At 39.2% G+C, this 11,450-nt stretch overlaps 1 protein-coding gene across 2 annotated transcripts in view; it reads left to right on the plus strand.

The window, feature by feature from the left end:
* dicer1 (dicer 1, ribonuclease type III) overlaps positions 1-8,376 on the plus strand; it is a 40,159-nt gene extending 31,783 nt beyond the window's left edge. For both annotated transcript variants that reach the window (XM_044375071.1, XM_044375072.1), the window contains 3 exons: positions 602-764; positions 966-1,041; positions 1,282-8,376. In XM_044375071.1, coding sequence (XP_044231006.1) covers positions 602-764; positions 966-1,041; positions 1,282-1,447 — 405 coding nt within the window. In that variant the 3' untranslated portion in view covers positions 1,448-8,376. The remainder of the gene's footprint in view (positions 1-601; positions 765-965; positions 1,042-1,281) is intronic.
* The last annotated feature ends 3,074 nt before the right edge of the window (positions 8,377-11,450 follow it).

Genomic DNA, 11,450 nt, shown 5'->3' on the forward strand with positions numbered 1-11,450 from the left:
TTAAATGAATATTTGGTTTTCTTTTTCTTCTAAGATAGTACACAAAATATGTTTTTGGTTTTGCTTCTGCTGGTTGGACAAAACAAGAACTTTGAAATGTCAACTTGGAGCCTCTGAAATTGTTTTTGGCATTAATCTGTATTTTGTGGCATTTTGCTAAAATGTAAAACACTTCATCCATAAAATAATTTGCAGATTAATCAATAAAGAGAATAATTGCAGTCCTAGTCCCAGCATTGTTCTTTAACTACTCATAGTTGTATTTCACTTTGTTCAGATGCTATGTTATTGCTATATCCAACTACCTCTAGGTTGATATTGTGTGTCAGTGTATGTGGCGGTGCTGTGCTGTTCTTCAGCTAGGACCTGATTATTCAGTCGTTATTGTTCAATGATAGAATGTTTGTTCCAGTCTGTGGAGATCTAAAAGCTGGTTGTACTGATTGTTCTAAAGCCTTTTCATCAGTGCTGATGATTAAATGTTTGTTGGCCACATCGCTCCACATCTACAGCATTAATATACATTTTTTCCCATATCACCAAGCCCAAAGTGTGTGCTGCGATGTCATCACCTGACAGCTTTGTGTGTTTTCGTTTGCAGCTGCGACGCTCTGAAGAAGACGAAGAGAAGGAGGAGGACATCGAGGTCCCTAAGGCCATGGGGGATATCTTTGAGTCGCTAGCTGGGGCAATTTACATGGACAGCAGGATGTCATTGGAGACAGTGTGGCAGGTGTATTATCCAATGATGAGGCCACTTATAGGTGAGGAAGAGTGAGAGCACATGTATTATTGTGTTTTTTTTTTAAATTTTTTGGTCATGATTGTTTAGCAGTTCATGTAGGGAGCTTCGGTGATTCAGGATTTTTTGCCAGTTGTGTTGACATGTTGAAGAAGGTCTGAGGATGTTTATGATGTCATTGTCTTTTTAACCTCATAACACTCCATCCCCTCTCCACTTACAGAGAAGTTCTCTGCCAATGTGCCACGCTCTCCTGTGAGGGAGCTGCTCGAGATGGAACCAGAAACTGCCAAGTTCAGGTAAGGGAGCAGGTCTCAAACTGCAGTCATCATATGGAATAGGTGACATTATACAGACAGGATGCACTACTATCATGTCGATTAGTTTTGGTGAAATAATTAGCATGTGAAGGTAGTGAATTTATCTAGCTAGCAGGTAAACAGAGGACGTATGAAGGCCTGGTTCTGTCTAGCTGAGGTGAATAAGGAAGAATCTATGGTATCTGAAGTGATGTTAACTTAACTGTCATCTGTGTTCAGCCCTGCAGAGAGGACGTACGATGGGAAGGTCCGGGTAACGGTGGAGGTCGTCGGGAAGGGCAAGTTTAAAGGAGTTGGTCGCAGCTACCGGATCGCCAAGTCGGCGGCGGCGCGGCGAGCTCTGCGCAGCCTCAAAGCCAATCAACCTCAGGTCCAAAACAACTGAGCTCCCCCTCCGAGCTCGCAGCATTAGCACCTAAGCTATTGACGCTAACGGAGAAAAAAAAAAAAAGCGACGTCGGCTTCCCAACACAGTGTGATGCTAGCCCTGTATCTTCAGCCTGCGACGGCACAACTAAGGCAGCCAGGGAACACTGTGTGGAGATGCAACAGAAGAAGCAGACTGATCACACAACAGATTTCACATCGGATTTTTCTTTTTTTTTTTTTTTCTTTTTTTTTTTTTTTTGGTTGTTATTGTTGGGTTTTTTTTTTTTGTTTTGTTTTGTTTTTGTTATGCGCAAACACAATCTTTACTTTCCCTCTCTGCTTTGTGTAATCACATGAGTGCTTTATTAACGTTTAGCAAAGTGTTTAAAAAAAAAAAGGTCAGGTCGCAGTGTCTATTCCTCACTGTTTTAGTTTTTTTTTTTTTCTTTGTTAACCTCTGTGTCAGTGAGATGAGGCTTATGCTTATTGTGTAGTATTAGATTGTACATAGTTCAATCAAAAGGTGTAAATCAAAGTATGTAGGAAGACGAAAAAAAAAACAAAAAACGCTAAACTCCTCAGCCTGTGCACTAGTGCCAGTCAGTTTTAAAGCGGTTTTTAAAACGCTAACGGCAGACATGGCTAACAGATACCACTGGAGCAAAAACCTGGTGGCACTTCTGTCTGAAATCTGTCTTGAAATGGTATTCTTAATCATTTTTGCACTTAGTCCATTAGGGTCTGTTATTTTGAGAATTGTGTGGTCACATTGACACCAAAATCATATACGTAGCAAAGTATATAAATATATATAAAAATATAAAAGACATGAATGATATTCTTGGCCTTAGATGCTAAGGCTCACCCTCATATCCTGCAAAACGGATAGGAATTTCAACATTCCCAATTACTGTAATTTAAACTAGTTTTTAACCGCACTTGAGGTTGCATGTTCTTGTAGCTTATGTATAAACCATGACAACTGGATGGCTTCTATAAATGTTCTAAATCAATGGATATATCTAGAGTGTGTGAGAGCGAGATTCGATGTTTATGGCATTATCTTGGTGATTTGGTTTAATATGTTTTGATACCAAGAATGGATGGGAGTTGAATTTAGTCATTCTTGCGCACTTAAAATGTCTTTCCACAGAGTGAATCATCCAGTTTTGATATAAGAAGAGAAAGACATATCACACGTACAATATGCTGCAGACTTTTCTACAAATTGGATACTTGTGTAAGACACACAGAATCTTTTCAGATACAGTCTTTATGAAAAAAAAGGCCAATTCATTTCAACATGCTAGTGTTCCTCACATCCCATACCTACCAAAGCTATAGCAGATGTGACACTATGAGGTTGAAGTCAATTCCTAGGGATAAGGATACCAGCCTTCTTTATTTTTGTGGTTTCTGTTCTGACAAATTTTGCTTCTCGCTAAATGTCTTTTTTTTTTTTTTTCCTCATCAATAAGCCCTTTTTTTCACTTGAATACCTCAGTTAATTGCATGCATTTCTTGTCTTTTTTTTCTTTTTTGTTTGGTGCTATGTTTTTGTATTAAGCTTGAATTTCTCATCTTTTTTGCACTGTAACTGTAATACCTCTTTATTTGACCTTTTTTTTTTTTTTTTTCTTTTTTTTTTTTCTTTTTTTGAAATCTGTTTGATTTGGTTGTCCTGTCGGTCAGCCATCAAGCTGTAGAGGAGAGCTGCGTTGTTGTCTCTTCCCCCTCCCATACTTGAGGTTGATGATTTTTCATGGGGGGGATAGGAAGTGTATTCTCTGCACATAAGCCTAACTGTTTTTTCCTCCTCGTTCATTAGCTAGTAGTTAAATTAATTTCATCACTTGAATTCTGGGTAAAAGCGACAGAGGGTTGATTGATCAGATGGGTATTGATCAGATGGGTATAAATGCTTGTAGAGATAATCAGATTGCACTCTTAAAATCTCTCACTTTACTCCAAAACATAGGCTGACAGGAAAAATACTTGACTTATTTCTTCACATCTATCCTCATGAATAAGGGTTGGAAGAGATATTTACCTGTGTGGTTCCTCAACTGTGTTAGTATAGCTATCTGAAATCTAATTCACAGTCAAGTAATCCCACCTGCAGGTGCTTCTACCTCAAAGGACGGTGCACTCGGTGTTTGTTTCTGGACAAAACTACATGTCAATTCAGTAACCTTGTCTGACAGTGACACACATTCTAGTCTCTCTACTGTGATATATGTACTGTCTCACATATACAGAATACAACACACATATATCTGTTTCACTGAGTCGACATTCCCTCACAGTAACTTGTGTCTCATGTTTTGAATATAATCTAAACTCAGTGCCTTTTCTGTGGGAGGGCGTTAGTTTCAGCACAGAGTGGATTATTTAAATTATTAGAATCATATTGAACATGAATAACAAAGGAGGAACTTGTTGAATGAATCAGCATTTAAGTTCGGAGATGCAGTCGAAAATAAACGTGAATGTACCTTTTTTATTTTGAACACACACAAAAATGACCTATTTTCAACTAAATATTTTAACCAGAGATGGCAGCAGTAGATTTATCACAGGAAATCTTAACCTACCCAGTCCTGAGGTGGACACATTCGCTTAAAAAAAACTTCAAATGAACTGACCCCACAGCAGCTCAGCTCCTAAAACCGGGTCCTTTCAATGCGCTGCGCAAGACGTGCTAACCAGTTAGACAAAATGAGCTAAATGGATAACAGCTAACAGTGATGGGGACCTTAAAGCTGTAACTGTTGTTTTTTGCCACCTGTGGGCAGTGCAACAAGCTTTAAACAGAACACTGACATATTATCACCTCGTAATGTGATTATGGTGAATATGTTGGACAAAAGTTCACTATTTACTCATCCAACAGACACTATGCCATTTTAAAGCTGCATTAAAATGCAGCTTTAATTTTGCATAGAAATGCAACTTTAAAGCTGGAGACACAGGAACATTATCATTCATAAGAGGTCATGTTTCTGTCCACTTGGTGAACCCAAGTCCAATATTAACTCTCCTTTAAGCTCTGTCAGTGGGTTTATCAGAACTTTTTGACTGAAAACAGCTGCCTGCTGCTGCTGGAAAACAAGTTTGATGAAAAACAAAACAATGAGCTAAAAGCTCTGTAGAGCTGTGCTTATTGCAGAGTTGGTAATCATTCTGTGTTCCCTTTCACATTACAAATAGTCATTTGCTCCATTGTTTAGATTAAAAAATATTAGTGCAGCTTTAAGGCACATTACTCAAGGGTTCCATATTCCTAAATAAATTTGTTCTTAGTCATGTTAGTAGTTTGCTACACTTTGACTGGCTGACTGAAAATACAACATTTTTTAAATTCAGTTGTCAAAAACAAGCATAATAAGTTCATTAAATCCACTCTTTGCTGGGACTGATCTCTTCTTCATCTCTGTGGTCTGCCAGCAGCTGAATTCTTCTCAGATCTGTCTTCGGGCACCATACTTGTCATATTTTGGTCCCCACAGATAACCATGTGAATGCTTAAATGTACATTTTTGAAATCCTCCATGTGAAAACGAAATGTAAACTTTAGCAGTTACACCATGAAACTTCAGTATATCTAGCTATGATCTGTCACTATCAAACAGAGTGCAATCTGTCATTATTTCTCAAGCAGGTGTCTGACTGAAGTCCCCCTATAAAGACCTGAAAATCTGTCCTTTGGCTTTTAGATTTCCCCGGTAGAGAAAAACCTTGTCAGACTTTAGATTAGGAGTGTATTTGGCCCTCTTTTTCTTCTGGCTCAACACACTAATTTTCCGAGACTCTGAGATGGACAGGGGGAGGGATTACTAAAAAAGAATGTGAAATCACTCATACGGTGCCACGCCCCACTCTATTTTTGTCTGTGACTGATGAAAATAAGGATCACAAATAATCTTGTCAGCCAGAAGTGGCATCAGCATCCAACAACCTCGTCTCTTTTTCTTTGTTTTTTTTTTTTTTGTTTGTTTGTTTTGTTTTGTTTTGTTGTTTTTTTTTTAATGGAGGAAGGAGGACTGTTTTGTGGGAGTGCTGAAGTTGAGGTAGACACGTGTTAATTCAGAGCCGAATACGTATATTTCTTGTACTGGCAGATTTTTTCTTTGTTTTGTTTTTATTCTTTTCTTTTTGTACATGTAGCACAATTGAGCATTGCACTTGGGCGCCATACTTTACCTCATGTCAGAGTGTGAAAGGGAGTGAAAGATGGAGGGGGAAAAAAGAAGTGTATATATGATGCCGTAATGTTAAGAGGACTAACTTGTGGTTCAGGCTTTGCTGCTGTTTCAATTGCTGGTATTACACAAACCTATTTAAAAGAGAATAATGGGCTATGGGAGGGCAGACAAAATATGCCTGCGAGTTATCATTGAAATAATACACTGTAAAAAGATTCTCTGTAATTTGGGGCTAAAATGTCTGGATGTCCCGCCTTAAACAGTTGTTCAGAAAAAAAAAATTGTAAGTCAAACTACCACGTCCAATCATGACTTGAATGGTGAACTGACACTTGGTTTCATTTAGTTGGGACTACTTTCATACGGACATGTTTCGATGCTCCCGGTCTCTTTTCTACTCCTGTGGTGTGTTAGTTTGGAATACAAAACAAACCTCCCCCAGCCCTTTTATTGGGAACTTAAAGGAAAAATCCACTCCAGCTTGCTCCTGTACTTTTGGACAAATGATAGACCATAATGTGTGTGTGTGTTATGATTTTTTACAGTAGTGTTCACACTTGTCTCTAACATCACTAGTCTGTTTCTAGACCAGTCAGTGAATTTCTGTGAACTGGGGCCATCACTTTTTTGAAATTTGAAATACCGTTCCTATGTTGGAACAAAATAAATATTCGATCTGTAATGATTTACTCAAATTTAGAAGTTGAAATGCTGTGCCTTGTACTCCAGTAGGTGGCACTCCTAAAATGCACAGTCCATTTGATCCAGTGCATGCCCAGTTAGTCAGTGAACTAGATTATTTTTGTTTTTGCTAACACAAAATAGAGTAAACTAGCCAAATCACATCAAACAAATAGTCTTAAGAAGTCATTTGTGGAAGCATTTTGGATTTGACAGCATTGATTTAAAAAAAATAAAATAAAAACACAAAAAAAAAAAAACAATAGTGGATAAAGTTAAGGCTTTTTGGTGCCTCTTGAAAAAGCAACCGCCTTAAATTAACGTTAGCTTAGGCTACAGGGGTTATGTTTGAATAATTTCAAACAAATTAAGTGTCATTTTGCATATTCACGTATAGATCTGCATCATCTGCGAACATATATATCAACTGCTTTAGTATCTACTCTAGCTCTGGAAAATTTCATGGGGACTTCACTGTTTTTGGCTTAACCAAACAGCATTTAGTATGATGGCCAAAAGGGAATACTTTGGTCCATCAGACCATCTCAGTCCTGAAGACCTGTAGCTCCTTCTGAGTGACCACAGGACTCCTCGACTAGTGGTTATCTCACAAGGGGACTCTGTAGATTTTCACCTGTGCCGTAGTCTTAACAGTTTTTATCACTGACCTAACTGCTCTGAGGGATATTGAGTGCCTTGGACGTTTTCTTGTATCATTCCCCTGATTGGTTCTTCTCAATAACCTTTTCACTGATTAGTTTAGAATGTTTCCTAACGTATCACAGCCTTGCATCAATACCTCCTGGAACTCTCACATTACAGTCACTGAGCAAACTCACAGGATGGTAGGTAGTCCTCTTAGCCTGTTGGAAGGTGGGGAAAAAATGACATTGGGCAAAGGTTGACTTACCCAGACCAAGAAATGTCTCTTTTATTAAAATCAATACAAATCATGTCCAATCAAAGATGGAGCAGGGTTTCTTTCTCATGCAGTGCTGCAACAAGTGGCCAGAAGCTATATTAAGAAGGCTACTGGTATAACACTGTTATACACTGTAATATATCTTCTGGTTTGTATTGAATGTACTGAAAGGCAGTCACGTTTTTTTGTTACTCTGCACTTGCCTATGTTCCAGAAGAACATTTCCTACCATCTGACGAATTTGTATTTTTAGCGTTCTTGTAACAAACTGTATATGAGCGGATCAGGGATTGAAATGTATGAGTTCCACCAGATAGCAATGTAGGAATGCGATACGTATTAGTATGATGATATTAGTATGACGTCCTGGATCAGGGATAGCAACCTCTAAAACCAGTAGGCTGCACCAGTGATGCTGTATGTTAAGATGCCAACAGCATCTGTTTTTATATTTATTCTTAATTTAAATCTATTTGACTTGTGTTTACCTTGATATTTGACATATAGAATTTTCTGTTGACCACTGTCAAAAAATCCTAACTACATCTGCTGTGATTCAGAGATCCTTGGAGTGCTTTTTTCAATGTTACATTGTCTACATGTAGCCAGATATTCACAGGAACTGGAAAAAGAACTATACCAACAAACAAGAAAATTAACCCAGATAGCCAGTATGTTTTCCAACAGTATTAGTGTTTTACGGTGGATTTTTCCATTAAGGACCATGGGAAAGTGGTAACTATGTTAAAAAGAGAACTTAAATTGCCTTTGATAAATGCTGATGGGGTGGGGAGCAGCAAGATATTGGTCTCATAAAGCCAGCATGGAGCACCGGCGGTGACTGTTGAGGTATACGTTGTCACCGAGCAGCAGAACACCAGCAGAGTGGAGCTAAACTGAACGATTGATGAACTGTTATCAGTATGGGGAATTATGGGCCATCACAACCTGCAGCAAATGTTTAAGGGACATTGGAATAGAAACTCCTCACTCATACTGTAATACCGTGCTGCAGTGGTTTGCGGTCTGCACCTTATGGATCACAAATACCTTTAATTTTTTTGTTTGGATTTTTTTTCTTTTTTATAATTGTAGCCCAGTATATCTACAATAAAAAGTAATGGTATGGTCATTCAACTGTGGTCCTGTGGGCTTAATTGAGTGTTTGCAAAACAGTCTGAGTAGGTATGATGAAAAACTGCAGGGTGCGTGGAATTAATGTGGATGTTCACGGTCCTCAGAGGATGAATCTTAATCCTAAAGGCCAATTAATCTGGCAATAACTGAGCACAATCATGTTCTTCAGAGGGTAAACCCTTTCCAATTGGACATTTTGCAGTTCTGTTAACTTTATCAGACCACAACCTCCAGCCACACTGGGACAGTTTGCAGACAAGTGTGAAGCATCCAGGATTAGGATAAAGTCATCCAAGTCTAAGGCCAGAAGTCTCTGCAGGAAAATGGTGGGTTATCCCTCTCAGGTTCAGAGAAAGTTGCTGCCCCAAGTGAAGGAGTTTTACTATCTCAGTCTCGTTCACACTTGAGCATAAGATGAACCATGAGACTATCAGACGGGTTAATGCTGCCTCATCAGTGACGCAGGTGTTGTCCCGGACTGCCTTAGTGAAGAGGGAGGTGTACCTGAAGGCTAAGGTCTCAATTAACTAGTCGATTGAGCAAAAGGTCAAGGATACAAGTGGTCGAAATGAGTTTCCGTCTCAGAGTGGCTGGACTCATCCTTAGAGATTGGGTGAGAAAGCAGCTCAGAATAGAACTGCTGTTCCATCACATTGAAATGAGACAGTTGAGGTGGTTTGGGCATCAGATCAGGATGCCTCCATGCACATCCTACAGTAAGAATGGTATAAGCCTACATATCCCATCTGGCTTGGGAATGTCTTGGGATCACCCAGTAGGAGCTGGAGGATGTGGAGGTCCTGGAGGGGTGTCTTAGCTACCTTAGTTTGCCTCTTGCCACTGCAGCCCAGACACTGATGATGAGCTGCAGAAAAGGGATGGAAGGGAGGGAAATTAAATGAGCTTTCTTTTAGCAAAACCCTCAGGACAAAATGTCAACCTCTGCACATGAGGTTGGTCCTGAAGACATCTATGATCTCCAGATGATAGATATGAAAACATATCCATGAACATTTTACAGGAACCTTCAGATAGTGAATATAGTTTAATGGTGGTACGTGTCTAAAAAGAGATGGGATTGATTCTTTTATTCAGAATTCACTTTTTCTCCCATGCCATTAAAGGAGAATGTAATTTTATTATAATTTATTTTCATACTTTTGGCCATCAGTTCCATCAGTCATGATAATATTGTACAGATCAAAGTAATTGCTGAGATCTCAGTACAACATCAAAGTAGCAGCAGGGAAGTTTAAAAATTGGATTTGGGATCCAGCAACTGTTTGAAAACAGAACTGGAAACTGAGATCTTCTGATGAAGGTTAAATGTCCCCTTCATGTGGAGAAGGGGAGATTTAAGCTTTAAACCACACTGAAAAAGTAACGTTTACAGTGTGGCCTCCTCTTCACCTCATTTTGGTTTGCCAGTATGGGCTCCTTACTGCCTCCTGTGGCTTGAGGGCATAAAAGAGCCTCTGCAAGTACAGCTGGTGAGAAGTGCCGTTGTACTGGGTGTTTTATTTTCCATCACACACTCAAAAATGAAACTTGGACAAGCTGTGTAAAGATGAGATTTATGCTTTATTGGAAGTGTTTGCAGGCACGTTTTTGGTTTTTCAAGGATGAGAACTAAGTACAGTAGGTCAAAGTTGTAGCAGGAGGTGGGTCTGTAAACTTTCAGGTATGTTTCCAACCGACAGCTTTCGCTTCCAAATAAATTTGACTAATCTGGAGGTTTGTTAACAACCTGCTGATCATCTGACCGCTCGTCTGTCTTAGTGATGTCACCATGTTCCCAGATCTTAGCGATTAACTTGGTGAGTACAATGTAATAACTGATAGAATAGATGGACAAAAGTACAAAAATTAGACCCAAGTTGTAGTTAACTGGATGTATCCTTTAACATAAAACCTTGTAAGACAACACGCAAAACAACACAAGGGAACTGTACTTGCCAAGTGAACTTAAATAAGTTCGAGTATGCTGATTGAGGTCTAGCAAACGTATACTCTATTCTTCATGACAGTCAAATCCGTCTTCTGCTGACATGCAGAGTGCTCAGAGAGAGAGCTGTTTTCACTCCTTCAGCCCTGTACGAGCCCATCATCTGCTCAGCTCCTGCATTGCGTCTGGCTCTGAGGCTCGTCAGCAGCACCCACTATATTGGCTCTGTCTGAAGTGCCTGCTGACTATACACCACAGCAGTATAAGCAGGACAGCAGCTTTAGTGGGCCCCGGGGACCGGAGAGCAGGTTCACCAAGAGGATCGGGTTTCAGTCTGGACTTAAAGCTTACAGTCAACTCATTTTTCAGTCAAACCAAAATGTCATCAAACTATAGACGATAACGCTCATTTGAAATTCATCCACAATAATTCATTAATATTCATATGTTTGCATATTCAGCTAATTTAACTAACATTATATTCATAGTGATTTGTAAACTGAGCTGAGACCTGACTCTGAGGTCACCAGCTGTGTGCTAATCTACTCATACTGTTACATGAAATAAGCCTGTGTGCTTGAGGTTTTAAGGACTCTGGCGAAATGAATGAAGCGTGTACCTGGTTTGATGAGGTGAACAAGGACAGTTTGCAGGTAGAAGGGGAAACAGGAAGGCAGCCTGTTAATCTGTGAAGTATAACTACAGTATAAGAACAGGGCCGTATGTATTTAAAAAAATTATATCTTATGTAAAAAAAATATAAGAATCTGCTTGTAACTGTAGAATTTAAACTTCTTAGGTTGTTAAAAAAAGAATACTGAAGACATGAGCTGGGTGTGCTCAGTGGCAGCTCTTCCTGGGTGTAATCTGCTCAGTGACTCTGGATGTAACTGCGTGTGTCTTTGGCATCGTGAGTTCATAGCAGCGTAGTATGTTCACAGAGTTAATAGCATATCTTGTGACTGGAAAGTGAGTTGAATATTCTACAATCATCAGTAATGTTCTCTGTGTTCTGTGTGTCAAACCTGTAAACTGTAACTGCTGCTGTGGGACAAATGTAGATGAATTATCTGCACAAGATTTCTTTATTGTGAAAAGTAAAAGCATCAAATTTCAAGTAAACAGAAAT

The sequence above is a fragment of the Thunnus albacares genome, chromosome 15 (genome assembly GCF_914725855.1).
Source record: "Thunnus albacares chromosome 15, fThuAlb1.1, whole genome shotgun sequence".
NCBI lineage: Eukaryota > Metazoa > Chordata > Actinopteri > Scombriformes > Scombridae > Thunnus > Thunnus albacares.